The following is a 21,189-nucleotide window of genomic DNA, read 5'->3' on the forward strand; positions in this document are numbered from 1 at the left end:
TAAGTCACACCTCTTGCTCTTTAGGACGAACACCAAGGGACCGTTGGAATTTGTTTGCGGAGTTCTTCTTATTGGAATACCTGTGGCGTCGGAAGGTTATTTGGGGTGGTACGGTCAGCCATCTGAGGTACACTTGTTGAGAGAGGATGGCTCCGCTATAATTTTTCGAAAATTCAGAGTCCACTGTGACATGGGTGCTTTTGATTGATTCACGGGGTACCTGGGGCCAAGAGTGGTACGGTCAATACCGTAGTGGCCATACCGTGTCAGACGCCCCTGAATAACTGTTACACAGTGGTTTATCCAGTACTAGGCTGAGTAGAGTTATGAATACTACAGTCCTGGTAAGTGAAATCCGACACTTGCCATAGGGGACAGCGCCACAAATGGACATCAATGATGTAACGCACTGCACCAAATGCGTACAATAGAGCCGTGTGCATCCCACACAGGTCGAAAGGCTACAGCGTAGATACACACAGTTCACAGTCATGGTACATATAAAGAGTATTGGTATCCAGTCCCCACCATTTTTGCAAGCACCTTTGAACCTTTGAAGTGAACCTTGACTGTGAATAGTACGATTACTGTCATGGGAAAGATAAAAGTTGTATGTAACACATGTACTACGTATGCAGGGCTGCACATTGCATGGCGTAGTCCCGTATGCCAAGTGTCGGATTTCACTTGCCAAGACTGTAGTTCTTCTAAAGCAAAAGTTTGTCATCTCAGTGTTCTTCTTGAACGAGTTTTAGTTGTAATGCCCCTCCCCCCATCCTCTACATTGTAGTCCAGGACTCTACACACATTTTCCCCGTAGTTGTCCGGAGACGGAGCACATCTCCATACATGTACATGTAGTTACATTGCGATCTTGACTTCTCAGGGCTACACAAACACACTCACTTTGGACACAAAATAACACTGTACTGTAGTTGGCCAAGGATGGCAAGGTGCATGCCAGGCCAATTCATTTCCAGGGACAATGGATACATGTGTGCAAGGCCGCATGATAAAATTATATCATGCAATCTTGCACACGTATATCCACTGTTTTATCATACGCTTCAGTCGCCCTACATAACATCCCTATTATGACCTATAGCTACATAATAGTGACTAATGTAGCTATAGACCATAATATGCCACCAATAGACTCCCTGCATGCACATGTACGTGTAGATCTATGTGCATGCTGTAGACGGAAACAACGGATTCTTTTGCCAAAACGTGAAAATTCAAAAAAAGGAAAGAAAAAGAAACAGCTCGTAAACATGCATAGATATATAACTCAAAACTCTAACTCCCAGACAGGTACCTGTCCCTTTGGAAAAACGCGGCCAAGAATTCAACCGCGGGGAAGAGGGGGGTTTTCTGCTGCATTTTCTGCGGTAAAATCACAAATCTGCGGCACTTTCTGCAAGTTTTTCACCCTCCTCATAGAGGATATGACAACTAGTCGCATGAAGGAGCACTTTTCATACTATCCTTTGCAGTCACAAACCGAATGAGAGTGAAGAATCTTGGAGAGACCTACACTGGCAAGGGAAATGTCACATGTTATGTGCTCAAACAGATTGCAAAGTAGTTTTTCTGCTGCTTTCTGAGTAGTAATTTTAGTGATTTGCCCTAAAAAAATCAGATTCCGCGGGCAAAAGTGTGGATTCCGTGATTTCCGCGGATGATGGCAACTTCTGCGAAATTTGCCGTGGCCGCGGAATCGCAATCTTCCTCAGCCTACTCAAGCTCAACTGATGAGGGTTGAATTCCCCGAAACACTGTGTATTGAGCAAGGAGTGGTGCTTTCTTGCAGGTTTGCCGGGTCGAAGGTTCGATGGACTTCTCGTGTGCTGTGGATGGCATTCCAGGCGTGAGTCAAATCAAGTTGGCGGAAAACGCGTGGTCCGGTGTGGGGAGCAAACACCTTTCTTACGCTATGGTGTTAGCTTATTCTTTTTCCATCTTTTCAACACATAGCATGGCATGCATTCCCTCCATACCAAGAATACATAACGTCATAAGCTCCCAAGAGTGTGCAACTCTGGATACCTTTCCATGGGGTCAGCCAACGGCGAAAACTCACGTCACGACCGTGGTGTACTCGTAGTGTTCCCGTAACGTTGCACGTTCCCGGCCTGTTTTAGCGACCATTGGCCTCGGAGTTAATGTCACAGAAACCCACTCAGCTAATGCGAGTCTTCAGCATAATCAAACCGGAGTGCGCACACGCTATGGCCTTTGTAAAATTGTTGTTGAACTTGTATGTAGTACAAATTGTACTTTGAACACGTGATGTGAGCTTTCGCATTTAAGGACAATGTTCTTATTTTCGAATAATTATAAGAGCACTCTCGCCAAGAGTACACAAACCTGTTTTATGTACTCTTGCTCTCGCTTATAAGAACAATGTTCTTATACTTATAAGTGAATGAAAATCACAAAACCACACGAGGTTCATTATGGTTCCGTTGTACTGGCATTAACCAATAATACTTGTACTTGCACATGTACATGTACATGTCGATGCGATGTTTTCCTCTCGCACATAAGACCATGGTCTTTAATATAAACATAAACTTCGCTAAAATAATTGCCATACTATTATTATACAGTACATGTGCTCAGTATCCCAGAGATTACAAGTCGTGTACATGTACATGATTGTACGTTATAGCCGCGAGGTCTGACCTACTACTAGTGTGGGCTGTACTAACTCGAGTACTACGAGGTGAATTGCTATTTCTGGACATTTAGAGTAAAATAATTTTTCGTCGCGTGTATAGAGTCCAGTCAGTCAGGTTGATGAAGTTTGTTCTTGTTGTAGTTGACAGCTGGGCTGTTGTAGTTTCTCCTTGTGTCGGTGCCTTGTTGATAGCCTTTTCTTGGGAGGCATTTCAACGAGTTTTGTGGTACTATGTCGCATGAGAATTTTGAGTAAAATAAGAAGTAATGGACGAATCGTTGGCTTCCCCATGTGCACTCCACTTCAGACGCTGTATAGTCTTGGACCTGTTGGCTGGAAGTGTGAAGAGGCCAACTGCAGTCCAGCAATAGAAAAAATAACAAAAATGGTGCAGTATAGGATGCCTATTGACGCTATTTTACTTTCATGTCCAGAATTCCATACACTGAAATTTAGGCCAAAAAAATTGGACTGTCGAAAACATCCTGCTATAAAGTCTCTGGGATCACAGCATGAGCAATTGTCACATATTTGGAAAGATGAAGGATTAGGCCATTCAATAGATACAAAAAGATATGAAAAATGTAAAACACACAGCCAGTGGGCCTCTATTTTATTTTCATGTCCAGAAATTGCTATTCACCTCGTAGTACTCAGCTAGATGATCTGACCAAGAGTATGGGGTTACATGTATGTACTCTTGATGCGACTAATAAAAGCAAGAGTACGAGGTGAATAGCAAAATTATGTATTATGATTCAGATTGTACTCTTGATCAAAGAAGTACACATAATAATAATTTTACTAGTATATAATTATGCCAGGTGCAGACGCTACTCGTTTCCATCATGATTTTTGGTGGAAGCACAGACTCACTGTATTAAAGTAGATCTACAGAGCTAGAGATCACCGGATGTTGCTAGCGGCTATGAATAGTATGATTATTGATGGAAAAATCATAATGGTAGCGTCTGCATATCTGGCATCCAGAAGATGGCATCATGTAGACACGAGCACAGACCGTCATCGGCAGTTTTTTTTTTACAGACTCAGTGGGACACCCATGGCCCAGCGCAGCATGATCAGGGTTCCAGTTTTCCACGTCCACACGTAGATCTACACGTACACGCATCGATCGTCCCGGACACTCATCATGCTCATAGTCATAACAAAAAAATTAATTATAATGAAAATGTCAGTGACGAGTATGAAGGACGGTTGATCATGTGTTTGCCAGTTTGGTTTTCGGCTGCTCGCCTTGGCTATTCAGACTGTGCTCGGTACGTCCGTCGTCATTCAGTTCTGACAGTAGTTTCACTGATTCATGTCGACAGCTAGGGGGGGGGGGGGGGGGGGGGGGTGAACTAGCTGGCTACAGAGTAGATCTCAGTACACTGACTGAGTACTCTCTCGAGTGTAGGCTTCCAGTACAACTACACAGTACAAGCCTACGCACAAGACGATGAAAGGACGACAATCATTATGAATCATGATGTAGAATGAAGAAAATGAAGTATTAGTTACTAGGGAGGTTCTGCTCTACGTTTTGGGAACGCGACGCAAAGAATCACGCGAACTTTCTTCGCGTTCCCGTAACGTAAAGAAATCCTGTTCTGCTCTACGTTTCACCAAGAGTTCATAACCCCCTGGGGGTTATGAACTCTTGGTTTCACCTAGAGAAGTCACGTGGAATGTGTACTGAGATTTTCCCCTTCCATATATTTGGCAGTTTTCTGCATGCAGTGATCGATACCCAGCAAATCCGTACGCATTTTCTCTGCGTGTGCCACAACGACTTACGTAGAGAACCTCATCTCCGCGTAGAAATCTGGAGCCAAAACACGCGAAGCCGTAGACTCTAACCCAGACACCTGCTCTCTACGTGATTTCTCTACGTTTCACGCAGAACCTCCCTACTTTCGTAGTGGCTACCGGTACAATAATTACTGTATTTTACAATGTATGAGTCGAGTATGAATCAACAGATTTTGTGGTTCCGCGCAGCTGAGGTGAGCTCACCTTGTATTGACTATTGTCCTTGATTCGACGTGAGACTTGAGAATCTGATGTCAGTGATGAGCCTCAGCTGAGTATGAGTCTATGAGTCTGACTCGTCTGAGTCGTCTCAGCTCAGAGACAGAGACTCAGGTTTGCCCAGTCTTGGCTTGACTTGACTCTTGTCAGTGCAGTGAGTCTTGACTTGTCTTGAGTCTCGAGTAACTGTTGTAGCCTGCTAGCTCCTGTCTCTCTACTCGCCGTAGGCTGTGTGTAGATCTACTATGGGCCTGGTGTATGTAGATCTACAACTACACAGAAGAGGAGCGCGTCACACCGTCAGTCACAGATCGTAAACACAGTCGAGGGAGACGAAACAGCGAGAGCGACGTCGACTCAGCTTTCCAGTGTTCTTGCGTTTATGTAGCGTTTGCTTGAGGGAGTAGTGAGCGTGTGGAGTAGGTCAGCAGCTGCCTTTCGTTCAGTGACTATTCTACCTGGGACCATAGAGGTGAAAGCGAGGTGCATCCGTCGACCATGGACGATTTGGGTAAGTAAGCTGGCTTGTTGGAGTGCATGGTATTGACGAGCGGCGTATGTTTGTGTGTGCGTTCTGTGTTTTGCCTGCCGATGCGTTGCGATGTGTGTCGTACTGCCTGCCTCACTCGGCGAACGTAAGGAGCCGAAACTGTTGCACCGGCGGTGTTTCTTACGCATGATTCACCCTCCTCGTGCTCAGTCTCTGGCGTATAATGGTTTGCGAGCCGCTTCTGTTTCTCAATAGGCTGTTGCTGGAAATATTATCTACGGAGCACGAGCAGAAGTAACATATTTTTTTAATCCCAAACCACACAGTACTAGTAACTGGTCAAAGAAAGGAGCTGGGTACCAGCTGAGATCGGTGCTTCGACAACGCACCAGTTTTTGCTCTAGAGTTTCCTGTGATCAGCTGATGAGTGCATTGTTCCTTGCCGGATTGTAAAGCTAGCTAGATTTGATGTCCCATATCCTGTCACTGGCCCTGCACGTCTGTAGTGACGAGCCTTATCATGGCCACTAACATTGCTTCTCTTCGTGTTGTGTCCCCCAATGCATTTTCCGCTGCTGCATCCTCGCAACAACATCATTGCCAACCTCCCCGTCCTCGGCCTCGTCGCAATGTACCTGGCGCTGGTACTGCTGCCGTTGCTTGTGTCCCTCAATCCCGTCCAGACGCGCTGCTGGAGGATTTGCAGGCAGTCGTGCCTCGCACAGATCGTCCCAGCAGTAAGACCCCCGCTGCGAGCCTCGCCAGTACTGGTAGTGGAAGCAGTGGCAGTTCGAACATCTCAACGCAGCGCGCTGTGAACGGAGGATCTGCACCACTAGCGCTGGCAGGAGTGAACGGAACAACCTCCTCGACGAACAACATGCTCTCCTCGTCTGGCGGCGGTACAGTGGCCAGTACCAGCAATATATCAGGTGCTGTCAGTCCTGGAATGACGAACGCATCTAGCAATCTTGCAGAGCTGGACAGCCTGTTGGAGTCGCTCAACTCTCCCAGTCTTGGCATGGATTTAGACGATGAAGGTGAGCATGATTGTGTGTTTTGCAATGTAAAATTTTATTTCGGACAATGACTATCGTATGATTGTCATGCATTTCCGCTGCTGTTCGCAGCGACACTTGTGATGTAGTTGCAGTTTCGTTAGGAAGAAGTACCGGTGCTTGTTGTACCATGTTGTACCAGTTCTTGTCTTGTAGTTAAAGTGTCTTTGGTTTTGGATGGTGGTGACGAGTGAGGTGCATGTGCACTGTGACTGTGTCTTGCACGACCTGTAACTTAGTAGTTTGAAGCCCGCTCCGTGGATCCGACGTAAATCAGCAGATGAAAGCGATGTTGCAACAAGTAACATTACGTGTCCCCAGCTCCGGGTTGCTGCCATACTGGTAGCTGCGAGCTGCGAAGAAAGACAACGCTTTCGCCGCCGGTCTAGCTCGCCACCTGAATCGGTGATTATGTTCCTACAGCTTGTCGCTGCGCGGCGCACCAAGACGCACTGTTGTGCCTTCTGTCACAAGCACATGTGGTAGGTGGTTGCCGCTCATCTTGTGACTTATGCCAGCAGTGCCATACATGCACTAGCAATGCCGCAGAAATCTAGTATTCATGTCCAGCACAGATGCAAGGACGGCTGGCAAGTGTTCTACTAATGGGCCTTTCCCCTCTTGACAGCTGCACAGGAAATGAGTGGTTTGCTCAGCTCAGAAAAAGAGTGCTGGCCACTGACAAAGAGATTGGGTGGTGGTGAAATGCTGGTCTCTTGTTTTCTCTGTCTTTTTTCTTGGGGATTTTGCTTTACTGTGCTTGTTACCAGGTTACAGTCACTCCTCTCTAACCCAGCACTCCGTTTTAAACCAGCGCTCTCAATTGACCAGCATAATTTTCAGTAACCCGCAAAATGTCCTCGAATTTCCGTAACACAAACGGTGTCGGATTATGAATTGACCCTGGCACTGTATTGAGCCGTTCATGTGGTCTATATTGTAAGTGTAACTGTTGTTCAAGGAGCCCGCACATGGCTTCCAGCAGCCATGGAGAGGAGGGTTTTGAGGTTGTTCACATGCTAGTATGCTACATTACTACTAGATGATTAGTAATCAGTGGAAACTAAAATATCCACAGAACTAACGTTACTTCCGACGGTACTTTTCTTGGGACGCTCCATATGTGTTGTATTGGATGAGGTAGAGGAGTAGCAGTCATGGTTGTCATAATAGCTTATGCAGTAGCACTGTTGGTGCTATTGCGTTTTGTTATAAAGCAGAGAATACCTATTTTCAGCACCGGTTGCATATGTCGCTGCCTCGTGATGGTGATTCTAGTGACAAATGCTCAAAATCACAGCCAGTGTTCAACCTATGCGTATGCTACAGCAGTACAGGCATTGATAATTGGAACAACTCCCACTATTCCTAGGCTAAGGGTTTCAGCAAACCCTGGCACAACTGCAGCAGTGGCAGTGGTCTAAGGATTTACTAGTAGTAGTGATGCTGGCCTTGTTGCATGCATTTGGGTGTTGGGGCGAGGTCCTATGATATCCCTACCTTCCCAAACTGCAAGCAAAGCCCCCTGGAACTGCTACACGCCTATGGCATTGGCAGGAAGCTTGGTGTGCAATCACTCAGACAGGCCAGGAATGTGATGGAATCTGAGACCCTGTACCTATTTCAGACATTAGGAGCACTGACAATGGCATACACCTCAGTAGTAGACAGTACTGAAATAGAACGCAAAGAATGCGCTAGAGAGTCAACAGTACATCTGCAGGAAGTATGCAGCACCTCCCAGGGCAGCATGATAAAGATCTGTACTTTTTCTTATACTGCCAGAGTACTGTATATCCAAAGTCGAATGACTGGTGTAATAAGCAAAGTATATTTAGTCCTGTGATGAGAAAAGGGACAAAAAAATTTCACCTAAACTGAGCTTTTCACATGTCCTGAAAGCTGGTGTTACGCAGAAAATCATGCGAAAAAAAACAGAACTGATTTATCTCAATTCCTTCCATAGTTATGCTGATTTTTACAAGTCGGTGTGCAGGCATTTTTGTATTCATGCGAAGAATGGACCATACGAAAATGGAAGGAATACTGTGATGACTTATGTTTGCATAATTCAGGCTACACACAGCCTCTGCTATTTTTACTGCCAGTTGAAGGTGAACTTGGACAGTATAATGGAGCGATGCTCTAACCACTGAGCTATGGTCATTGCATGAAATTATTCTCGCATCAATACTTACACCCAGCACCCAGCAGAAAGTGTGCAAACAAAAAGCAGCTCAACCTAGAATACTGCAACCTCACTGTTGCATCAGTCATCCATTGCAGCAGCAACACCAGAAGAAGAAGTGCTGGTAGCTTCTGGCAGCGACGGCTTGGGGCAGAGCTCATCCTGGAATTGTTCCGGAATGTGTGGGCGAATCTGGCTGTAGAGATACTGCTGCCGTTGTTCTGACAACCCAGCTGGTGGTAGCACTGGTGGCATATCAGCAGCAACTAGGGCATCCTTTGATGTAGTCAGCAGCACTATCTCTTTGTAGTTGTCTTCAACCGCTGCCTTAATAATATAACGCTGACAACTCCAGGCTTCGTAGCATCAAACAGCATGTTTTGAACACTGCGGATACCTTTCACTGGCTTAAAGTGTTGAGCCAGAAATGCATCCCATGCTCTTCATTCCAAACCAGATCCAGGAATCAGCTGTGCTACATTGCAAACAGCACTCTCATTGACCACTGCTGCCAACGAAGTCATGGTGTAGCAATCGCTCTGTCGAAATTTCGGCTTCAGTAGGTCAAAGCATCCGGTGACAAGGCAACGCTTATGGCCAGTCAGCATGAATGACAACTCAATTTGTTGATGGAGGCCCATGAGGACTCTCCAGCAAAGATATGCGACGACATCCTGTTCTTGTTTTGGCCACCGCAGTTGTCACAGTGCAGATGGCAGCAGCCCTTCTCCTGCAACCCATGGTGCGCAAAGAAATGGTGCCGGGAGCATGGAGGCCACTGCATTATTAGGGCCATGGCTGGTCTTTCCATCCAGGCCGATGTTATCTGACTCATCAATTAAATAATTTATCTGCTGCGGCACGGCTTCATTGTGAATGCCACATATTTGGACTTTTCGAGGTGCCTTGAAATATAACCTTCCTGACGTGCGGATTGAGGCAGGGCAACGTTTTGCGCACAATCAAATGTGTAGTGTGAACGTTGCAGGTCACGTGCGCAGGGAGTGTCTAACGGCTGCTGGAGACTAGTACAAGCACCAAGCTCTGCCTTTGCATCGTTGCATCCGGTGTGGCTTGCCTGTAATAGTCACGCTCTGCTTGGGTTGCATCAAGGTGTTGCCTGAACGCGTCCACTGCTGTACCCTTGTCCGCCTCTGTCCATACGTGCTGAGTATTCCTGCGATGCTCCTCACAGCGCGAGCATACATCAGTACGTGGTGTAAATGGTCTGGATGTGCAGCAAACAGTTATGCCAAATGGATCTAAGGCTATGATAGTCCACCGCCTTTATGCCGGACTCTGACCATGAAGCCACGTAGCACTTGTGCATAAATGCATTGTTGCAAACAATTCGCAGATTACAAATTCTGTTACAAAACACTTGGACGTAATTGTTGATGACGCCGGCAGGTGAGCCGGTGGTGCTCCTGCTCGTCCGCGGGTCGGCGCAGGCTGTGGTATGCCGTAGCACTCAGTGTAGGTTTTCAGGAACTGCACCACAGCAGACACAGTTTCAAACGACAAGGCATGCTTGGGCTTCTTGCCGACATTTCAGTTCTGCGTTCATTTGCTTTATTTATCCACCCTCCATGGTGCTGATTTGTAGTGAACCCAAATTGTCACTATTTTGGACAAGCCACCATCTGCCTAAGCAGAGGAGTAACAGAAAAACCCCGTGAACAAGCATCTGCGGTGAGATGTGAAAGAATATCAACATGGCTTACGTAGACTCTGAACTAAGTACTTACTTGCTACTGCGCCCAGTGTACGGGTACTGGACAGAAAATTCCAACCTTACTCTGAATTATAATAGCACCAGTGGATCAGTATACAGCCCTTGCCCTACGTACACTGTTCTGTGCACTCGACCACGGCGCTACTGTATTCACGAGGTCGAATTTCTCTGGCCAGCGCTGTAGCATTATTACTACAGAAATGTCTTTTAATCTCTTATACTTTTTGTCATCTCTTCATTCGCTTCTCTAGGGTGGTGACATTGTCATTAGGCCATTTGTCTCTTCTGGTTGCCACTCTAAATAAATACAATACAATACAAATGTACGGTGCTTAATCCTTAGCTGACGATTATGCTGGACATGTTGCCTGGTTTATCTGCAGCAATTCGTGCCCTGGGTATGCCAGATGGAGGTGTCAGCTCGAAGGGTGGTCAGGGCAGCTACAAGTCGTCGCCAGCGGCCAGGCCGGACGTTGGCAATCTGCTGACGGACCTGGACAATGCCGTGTCAGTGCGTTCCAGTGCATCGCCGCCGAACAACATGGCGCAGCAGAGCAACTCGGCCAGCCCGCCTGTGCCCCCGTCGGCCGACGCATCCAGTGCTACACGCGACCTGGATGCGCTCATGGCCAGTCTCAGTGACTTCCAGATGACCACTGGCGGGGGCGGTGGTGGCGGCGGCGGTGCAGTAAGTAATAAAGCGTCCGACGCCAGCGCTAACCAACTGTACGCGCATCCCAAGGCAATCGCCACCGGCTCGGATGCTAGTTTAGGCGCAGTGAGCACCGCCAGTCAGGGGTTTCCGCCGGCTGCGCCGCCGGAAGAGGATCCATCGGCACGCCTCAGTCAGCTAGACTCCATGCTTGGCCATCTCCAGTCCGACCTGTCGCGGCAGGGCATTACTAGCTCATCGAAGGGAACATGCTCGGCATGCCAGAAAGAAATCGTTGGACAGGTTGGTGCACGGTTTAATAGTGATGCTGCATGTGTCTGTCTGGTCGGAGATGGTCGATTATAGTATTCACGTCGATCGGTGAACTGTCATTCTGTGAACTTGTTTTCGGTGAACAGTCGGTATCCCTAATGTCCACTAACACCACCAACTATAAATTAACCCTTGGCTCTCCATCCGAGTCCATCTTTGTTCTGATTTTTGTATTGTGGGCCCTTGTCGATTTCTGGTTCGTTTTGAAATGAATGTACAGTACATGTACTGACACACCTTCCTGCTTGTGTTATTCCTAGGTGATAACAGCTCTAGGCCGCACATGGCATCCGCATCATTTCATCTGCGTCTGCTGCAAGGCAGAGCTGGCCACGAGGAACTTCTTTGAGCGCGAGGGCAAGGCATACTGTGAGAAGGATTACCATGAGAAGTTTGCGCCCAAGTGTGCGTATTGCGACGGGCCTATACTGGAGGTAAGCGCGATCCGCTGTAGGCCCGCGTTGATTTAGATGGTGTGCGGTAGTAATGCTAATACCAACGCAGTGGCTTGTTATGCCAGAGGCCTGGAAGCGGTACTGACTTGCACTTATGCCCAACCGTCAATCAGTTATGTCCCTCTAAGCATGTGTAGCCTAGGCCGTGTCCGACCTAAACTGAGGTAGTGTGAATATCTTCATTGTACAGCCATCCCCATGTGAAGTGTGCCCTGCGAATGACTATGCAAACACCCTGCACCGCTGTAGGGATTTTTGTTTACGGTGCTGTTGGATCTGCACGCCATCCCACACTAACTTGAATGATGCCGGCACGTAAGCCGTTGGACTTCTAAGAGAAAATCTTTTTTTCTGCGAGAAGGGTGTATTTTTCTCTTTTTTTAGCTCTAGGGAAGTCTACAATGCACATGCATGTCATGTTCTCAGTTGGTATGGGTCTCAGCTGTGATATCGGAGATGTATCTGTTACAATATCGGCGGATTGCTGTTGTTCTTGCTACTGTTCAGCGGTGCATGACTGCCCTCGGTAAAACGTGGCATCCCGAGCATTTCATTTGTGCCCATTGCGGCAATCCGTTCGGGCCCAGCGAAAGCTTTCATGAGAAAGATGGCCAGCCATACTGCCGCAACGATTACTACGAGCTGTTCGCACCCAAGTGTGGTGCCTGTGAGCGTCCGATCTTCGACAGTTTTGTGTCAGCCTTGAAGAAGCAATGGCATCCAGAGTGCTTCAATTGCATGGTGAGTTGTTCGATCAGTCAATGCCCATGATCGACTTCTGTTGGCGTTCATGTTACAGGCTGTGAGGATACTATGGATGCCTGCAATGTGGTGTGAACACCCCTACTAAGGGGTATGCAAGGCGTGACCGGGTTTGACCAAAAAATCCCCACGGGTTAACAAGTGTTGTCTGAAGCTGTAGCTGTGAAGCAAACCCGGAGCTTGGGTATCTGAGCTGGTTTCCCTTGCTGGGGCATCTGGGCTGGTTTCCATGCAACGGTTATGGTGAAACTTGGTGTGAAGATTGCGTAAGACAAACCTTTGTAGGAAATGCTGCTTGTCTCTCCATTGGCCATAAATTTCTGTTTATAGTGCAGAGTCACTTGATATAAGGCGCGACGAAGAAGACCACTGCCATCCCTACCCCCCCCCCCCCCCCCCCCCCTCCCACCCCAATCATGGCAAACTAATGCCATTGCTCACTTGGCTTCTGTGGTAATGAGATTCGCCTGAACTCTCTCTCTAAGAACATGTTCGTTTGCTTCTCGATGTTGCCTGTGTCTTGTTGCAGGAGTGCGGCGAAGCGTTCAAGGGCGGCAACTTCTTTGAGCACGATCTCATGCCCTACTGTGAGAAGCACTATTACAATCGTCAGGGAGCGGTCTGCTCACAGTGCAAGAAGCCGGTGACTGGCCGCTGCATCACGGCCATGGGACACAAGTACCACCCGGAGCACTTTGTCTGTGTGTTCTGCATGAAGCAGCTGAGCATGGGCACGTTCAAGGAGCACGGCGAGCGTCCATACTGCATGAAGTGTTACGGCAAGCTGTTCGGCTGAGCCGCCGGATACTGCCGGGGCCAGTATGTACATTGTACGTATCAGTGGCCGGCTCCCGTACCGCGGCAGTGGATTTGCGGAGTGGGTCAGTTTGAAGCGCTCTGTCTCTCTTGTGATCCAAGCCTTAAAACCAGGCTCATTTGTGAGTACTAGTAAACTAAAGGGCGTCGCTGCCGGTATACCGGGTTGAACTCGTTCAATGATTCCACACGAATTGTTCACCAGCAATTGAGTCTTGCATGCAATTGTGGTCCTGCTGTGTCGGACAGTGTCAGCTGCTCGTTTGTGCTGTGCCGCACGCATGCAGTGGATGCATGTCTTGATTTATGTAACATCAACACATACACATACACACACACACACATACACACATACACACGTGCGCACACATCACACTCTTGCTTGTATGCAGAGCACAATGCCGCAGCGGCACTGCAAAACACGGCGCCAATCCCTTCGCGCACAGTCACAGCGCACATGCTGCCGTGTAGACTTGCTTGCTGTGAGCACTTTACCTTTCCTGAGATGTTGTCAGTCACCGCACTGGATCTAGCTAGCTGGCTTGTCGTTGTGCATTGCCGCATGGCATTACTATTGATCAGGCTCCACTGGTGGAGCTGGGAGGCCCTCATTGCCATGAGAGCTTGTGATTGATCCTGTTTCTCCAGATATTCTTTCGGGCTAGTTTTAATTAAGTTATGTACATCATAGCCACCATGATATTGAAGTTATTATTTTCCCTGAAAAAAAACACATTAAATTTGACAAGAGCTATGACCTGTGCATAGTTTTGTGTGACCTTGTGCATAATTTTGTGCAGGGTGTAGACTGTGCCATTCAGGGTGCGAGTGCTTTGTTAGCTTTATCCCTTGAACTAATTACTTGACGTCCAGGCATGGCATAGACTATAGTCCAGTCAGCCCTTGCTTATCCGGTCCTCTTTTATCCGGATCCCTCGCCATCCGGAGGAAAATCGTTGGTTACCAATTTACAGCATGTGCCATGCATACATACAGTATGTGTGTTCGATTATCCGATTCCCTCGCCCAACCGGATGTTTTTGTGGAAAACGGATGTGTGCGGTTATGCGAGGTCTGACTGTACAGAGGCAGGGAAGAGTGGTGCATGTTGCCAGACTAGACTGGGCCGGCCGCTGCCGCAGTGCATGGTGTGACTTCCCAACCAAGTCTATCATACATGTACAGTGCAGTGCTGCTCAATGAAATCCAGTCGTGTCGCTCAAGTTTGTGCCTTCCATCATTTCGCAGCCCAGTGTTCGCAGGTCTAGGGCTGCGCAACGCCCGGCGCATTCTTGATTGAAGTGACTGGATTTCATTGAGCAACACTGTAGACATACCAGTATGCATGTCTATGAAAAGAAAACTGGTTTTTACTTTTTAGCATTACCAGCCATGAGCAGTGTCCCCCTTCATTATTATTACAAGTATTATTATTAAATAATTAATTGTTACATGCAAAAGTGCTAGGGGCTCACAGGAAATTCAGAGACGGAGCCAGGGAAAAACCAAGTAAGGGTGCTAGATTGCATGGAGTTTCCCCCCTCTGACTCGTCTGAGGAGTGAGGCCATGGCCCTTTCACGCTCCACTTGCCTGAGGCTGTGTCTTAGTTTAGAAGCTATGGCCAGTATGGGCAATACAAGCTTGTTCATCATGGCACATGCACACACACACACACCATGTACTTGTACTTTGTACTTGTTGCTCACTGCCAAAACTGGTCACGTGGGTCTCCCCGGGAGAGGGGAGAGAGACTCAAAAGGAATCTTGGAAAGATGACTCAATTGGCCCAACGGCCGACACCCCCTGAAATCCCCAAAACTCTGGGTGGACTTGAAAATGATCCCACTTATGGGCTCACCACACCTCGGTAAGTGGGTGAGGACAAGGTGCAGAAAAAGCCTGGGTTGACGGCATCAGGGTATCCGTCCTGGGTCCTGGCAGCCTGGGATCCAACTGCAGAACCCCTGCCCCCAGTGAAGACCATGTACCACACACACACAATGTGTCATTATACACCACACATGTACATACAGTATGTCCGTACGCGCACACACACGACCAAGCACATCGGCACACACACACCACACGTAGATCTTCGCACGCACATACACACACAATACACACTCACCACACGCACGCACTCACTCGTACCGCGTACCGGGGCCCGGAGGGGGGGGGGGGGGGCGCTGAGCAGCTATAGCAGTAGTCCGGCGCCTGAGCTTGGGTGCCGGGTACGGGTACCGCGGGTGATGAAATACCGGTACACTCAGCGAGTCGTAAAATGTATATAGGCCACACTGAAGAAGGTCTGTGGTTCGACTCACCCGACCGACCGTACATTTTCAGCCCGACCGTAACTTTTTTTCGGCGGGCTGTCGTGTGACTGACGTACGTGGACTGAACACGTCCTGCACGTCTACGTGCTGTGCAGCGTGAGTCTGCGGACGCAGGCTAGGCGGCTCCTTTTGGACTTGACTTGTAGTTGTACTGCAGTGCAGTGCAGTGAGTGGTACGACTGCTGCCTTGTGCTGGTAGTAGAGTCTACTCGATACGACCACCGGCAGACTGGCGAGACTAAGGCGGTGTTTACATGAGGCGTTTCAACCCGGGTTGAGTTCGACCCGGGTCAGATTTCAACCCGCCATGTGCATAAAATTAATGGCGCGTTTACATGACGCATTGCGCTTGACCCGGGTTGAAATTTCGCCCTGGGTTGATTTCAACCCTCCCCCCAAGGGGAGGGTTGAAATCAGGGAGTAGTAAAATACAGGGAGGTGACACGCCACTAATCGTGATTTTTGATGGGTGCCTCGCGCTTGTTTTTTTTTCTTTCGCAAAAAAAGATGATCTGCTGAATCAATCTTGAGTATTTGTCGAAGAACTAATTCCATGAAAAGGTCTATCCATCTCATGGAACAGCATTTGTTTTGCTCTTGTGATACATCTGTGTCATCGCCATATGGAAAGGTACCACCCTTCCGAAATTCGTCCCGATCGACGGCATGGAGCAATAGAACGAAGTTGATTTCCTTGAGAACAATACGTGTACGATTGGAGATGAAAAGCGAGTGCACCGATTTCGAAGTCGAAAAAATCTCTAGGACACCACACGATCGGCACTAATTTCTCCTCAGTTGTGATCAACCAGTACTTCTCTACCTTCTTTGTGATGATGAGCATTTCATATTATGGTATGCTAGAGATTCGGGAGTTCACTTTTCGGAATTTAATGTTCCTAAGTTTGTCAAGGATTGAAATGCGGGCTACGTCCTCGTAAACAGCTTGTATCGACACAGGAAAAATCTACGGCACGCAGGGATATCTCCCAAAGTGATACCAGTCTTGCTGGACTTCTATCCTGACATAGTGGTAGTTTGGTCGACTACCAAACTTTGTGAAGGCAGACAATTGTTGGAAATTCTCAGCGCTGAGTTTCTACGGGCTGCAGTAGGAGTCTCTTTGGCGGTAGGTATTTTACTACTCCCTGATCGAGAGAATCCTGATCCGCGCGCGTGTCTACACACTTCGGTACCCATAGTACCCCAATCTCACCCGGCGGGTGAAAACGGTGCTGACAGTGTGAGGCAATCGTCAAACTGGCCGTACATGCTCGTGTCACCTCCCTGTATTTTACTACTCCCTGCTTTGAAACATTGTGTAGCTCTGGAACGAGAAGAGAATAACTTCAAGCGGTGACTCTGACTGTCCAAATCATCAAGCAAATGAAGAACGACGCGAGTTGAAAGTAAGTTCGGGAACTACTTCGAAGTACAAATTGTACAATGTACCGGTACATGTATTGCTAGTTTGGTGTCGGCGTGCACGAATACATGGGCTTTTTCCATCGACGCTTCCTGTGCTTGCACACATGGAGCAGCAACTTACCGGTACAGGTGAAATATCGTTCCCAATACACGAGGAAAGTGCAATCTCGTCTGTCCTTCATCCCAAAACAGAAGGCCGTCCTTAATCTGGAACGAGGCAATCACTCTCAACCGGACGGTCACTTCAAAATAAGGCTGTGTTTACATGAGAAATTTCAACCCGGGTCGAGTTCAGCCCGGGTTGAAAGTCTGTACGATAGAAAAAAGAGGTGAGAGTTTACATGAAGACAGTTGACCCGGGTCAAATACTGATATGCCGCCAAAAGTCCACTTCTACAGTCCTGTATGGTCACGTGAATCTGTTCGCGCGAAATTTGCATGTGCAGTGCCGTTCACACCCTGTACCTGGCGCGGGATACGCACAGAAGTACGTTTGTACGATTTTCTTGACCCGGGTTGATTTCAACCAGGGTTTTGAGTGGATTTTCCGACTTCGACGTGCCTCTCCCGCAAACCAGCCGATGCAGGGTGCCACTTGTTGCCGGTGCAACGGCAACGGCACCTGCGTTCGGTGCGAATGCATGAAGGAGGGCCGAGAGTGTCGGAATTGTCTCCCTTCGAAGAAGAACAAGTGCCGAAACAGCTCCCCGACTTCCCAACCGTCTTCTCAACCAACGGCCACAGCTACCGTACCCGCTGTTGGTGATACGGTGCCGGACCATACTATCAGCAGGACGTCGACGAGCTCCGACAACAGAGCAACCACAGCTACGACACTAGACTCCGTACCCGTACCAAATGTCTCGAATGTGCACAAGCCAGCACTGGCAGCAGTCACCGAGAGTGCAGCCGCAGTACTCACCACCACCCTACTTGCAGAGTGCAGAGACGGTCACGGACCACCTCGCACAGCCCGGTCGAGCTCGTCTCCCGGTACCCGCACTGGCAGTAGCTCCGTAGTACACGTACATGTACAGGTGCCGAACTCGCCTGACACCAATGACAGTGCTGATGTCGATGTCGAACCTGCCAGCCAAGTGCGTGAGCCAGCGGACGTGGAGTGTGCCGATGGTGCCATGGTGAATGCCAGCGGGATTGCTGTGGCGGAGCGCAGGTCAGCAAGCAGTGCGGCGGCGCCGAATCCGGACGTTACAGATCAGGAGTTGCACTCGGCTAGTAATACACCGGTCCAAGTCGCTGACCCTGACACCATCACCGACAGCCAGGCAACGCACCTATTGGCCACACTGGATGCCGGTGAAAGCCAACCCTCTAGCACTCCCAACTTCGACACAGACGCAACAGCCACTGGGGGCCCAGCTGGATCTGCAGACGGTGCAGAGGTCCCCGACCTACCAGTCTTCCCATCACTGGACCGCACCGCATTCCGACTTGGAGAACTGACAGGGGAAGACTCTGTGACAGCCATCGTTGAGGCGTATGAGGTTGTCGTCCACTTCCGCCCCAACCTGTTCCCAGTTCCCCAGGGCACCGTCGGTCGCTCGTTCATCTCCCAGCTGAGTGCCTTCTTCCACAGCTTTGGCAGTGCCTCGGCCTCAGAAGATGTCGCACTCAAGGCGGCGATGGTCTTCCCACAGCTGATGTTACAGAACCCGCAGGGCAACCATACCAAGCCGTCTCCACAGGAACACCTAAGGAGACGTCTAGAACTTTGGCGAACAGCAAGCCTGCCGGAACTGCTCCGCGAGTCAACCACCATCCAGAAGCAGGTCCAGGACAGGCACCAGCCAGCCGCCCGATCGACCCCCCCTGACCTGGCAAGGGCGTTCGCCGCTAATGTGTCCTCCGGCAAACTACCATCCGCCCTCCGTCAGCTATCAAGTGATGGCTGCAAAGGAGTTCTCAGCCTGGACACCACTGTCGGCACTGATACCACCCGTGACCTTCTTATCAGCAAACATCCGGCAGGGGAGCCGGCTGATGCAGAGTCTCTGCTCACGGGTGAGCCACCTGTTCAGCCCCACAGAGTGATGTTCTCAAGCCTGACCCGTGACGTCATCCGCCGGGCCGCCCTGCACACCCACGGCGCGGCTGGGCCATCGGGCATGGAGGCTGATGGATGGCGGCGCATGTGCACCGCGTTCTCCGAAGCGTCGGATGAGCTGTGTGACTCGCTTGCAACATGCGCTCGTCGCATTGCTACCACATACGTCAACCCAGCGACACTGGAGGCGCTCGTCGCATGCAGATTAATAGCCCTTGACAAGTCGCCGGGTGTTCGACCCATTGGTATCGGCGAAGTGGCCAGGCGCATTGTCGGCAAAGCCATCCTCACTGTCACCGGGAGAGATATCCAAGATGCAGCGGGCACCCTTCAACTGTGTGCCGGTCAGGAGTGCGGCATTGAAGCTGCCATCCATGCGATGCAAGATGTCTACCGTGAGGAGGATGCGGATGCCATATTGCTCGCCGACGCTTCGAACGCCTTCAACCGGCTTAACCGTGAAGCCTGCCTACGGAACATCCGTCACCTCTGTCCCTCTATAGCGCCAGCTGTAATCAACACCTACCGCCAACCATCCCGCCTATTCGTTGATGGAGAGTGCTTGCTATCGTGCGAGGGTACCACTCAGGGTGACCCTCTGGCCATGCCCGTATATGCGCTTGGAGTCCTCCCGCTCATCAAGAAAGTTGCAGTGCCTGGTGCGAAACAGGGCTGGTATGCGGACGATGCTGCAGCCGGTGGCAAGCTAACGCCTGTTCGCCAATGGTGGGACAATCTCGTCAGCCACGGTCCTGGGTATGGCTACCACTGCAATGCCCAGAAGTCACTCCTCCTGGTCAAGCCCTCCAGGTACGCAGCTGCTATCGAGATGTTCGAGGGGACCGGTGTGCAGGTCACGTGTGATGGTTGCCGCCACCTTGGTGCACCTTTGGGCACGGATGAGTTTATAGAACAATTTGTCCAGTCCAAGGTCGCCACCTGGTGTGAGGAAGTTGCGCAGCTCACGACCATCGCTGCATCGCAGCCACAGGCCGCCTACTCCGCCTTCACACAGGGCCTGCAAAACAAGTGGTCCTTCCTCTGCCGGACCTCCTCCATCCCGCCATCCTTGCTTGAACCGCTGGAACACGCAATCAGCGGTCGGCTCATCCCGGCCATCACGGGTCAGGCTCCACCTGGGACAACTGTTCGCTCCCTACTCTCTCTGCCTTGCCGGCTTGGGGGACTGGGTATGGCAGACCCTTGTTCAGTGGCTGAACAGTACACCTCATCCCGAAGGATCACGGCTAGCCTCGTGTCTCGCCTGCTGGAGCAGGAGTCGTCTCTTGGCGACTCTCTGACTCAGCTCCGGACGGTCAAGGCGACGGTTCGGGCCGAGAAGCGGAGTGCGTTCAAGTCTATGGCTGACGCTCTTCGCTCGGATCACCGGGAGCTGGCCCCTGTTCTCGACCTGGCCTCAGAAAAGGGTGCATCCAGCTGGCTGACCTGCCGCCCCCTCAGCCGCCATGGTTTCACACTCAGCAAGGGAGATTTCCGGGATGGCCTGTGCCTCCGGTACGGCTGGACACCTCCTCGGCTCCCAAGCCTCTGCGTGTGCAGTAAGCCGCTGAATGTGAGTCACGCCCTGTCGTGCCCGTTTGGTGGCTTCCCGACGCTGCGACACAACGAGGTGAGGGACATCACCGCCAGAGCTCTGAGGCAGGTCGCTCACAACGTGACAGTGGAACCCCACCTCCAGCCCGTCACCGGAGAGGCCTTCCGCCATCGCACAGCTGTCACGGAGGAGCAAGCTCGGCTGGACGTTGCGGCTAGTGGTGTGTGGGGTGGCCGATTCGAGCGCATCTTTATTGATGTACGGGTGTTCAACCCTTTTGCGTCTTCGAATCGTGCCACCTCCCTCGCTGCTAGCTACAGACGCCATGAACAGGAAAAGCGCCGGAAGTACGAGGAGCGAGTACGTGAAGTTGAGCATGCCTCCTTCGTGCCCGTTGTGCTCTCTGCCTCTGGTGGCTATGGCAAGCATGCCAATGCTCTTTTCACGCGGATCGCCTCTCTCCTGGCTGAGAAGAGTAAGGAGCCATACGGGCAGGTTATCTCCTTGCTGCGCTGCCGCCTTGGGTTTGCCCTGGTGCGTTGTGGTGCTATGTGCCTGCGTGGCTCAAGGAGCATGTTTGCTCCTGCCATGCCTGAGT

The 21,189-nt window shown here is 50.0% G+C and overlaps 1 protein-coding gene across 1 annotated transcript; it reads left to right on the top strand.

Annotated features, from left to right (window-relative positions):
* The first annotated feature begins 4,822 nt into the window (after nt 1-4,822).
* Nucleotides 4,823-13,956, top strand: LOC135808358 (leupaxin-like). Its single transcript, XM_065321535.1, is given in 7 exon segments — nt 4,823-5,228; nt 5,891-6,247; nt 10,572-11,143; nt 11,434-11,607; nt 12,136-12,369; nt 12,920-13,112; nt 13,115-13,956. Coding segments are annotated over 7 exon segments (1,710 nt in total). The 5' UTR covers nt 4,823-5,215; the 3' UTR covers nt 13,282-13,956.
* The last annotated feature ends 7,233 nt before the right edge of the window (nt 13,957-21,189 follow it).

Source organism: Sycon ciliatum, chromosome 2 (assembly GCF_964019385.1).
Source record: "Sycon ciliatum chromosome 2, ocSycCili1.1, whole genome shotgun sequence".
NCBI classification, from domain to species: domain Eukaryota; kingdom Metazoa; phylum Porifera; class Calcarea; order Leucosolenida; family Sycettidae; genus Sycon; species Sycon ciliatum.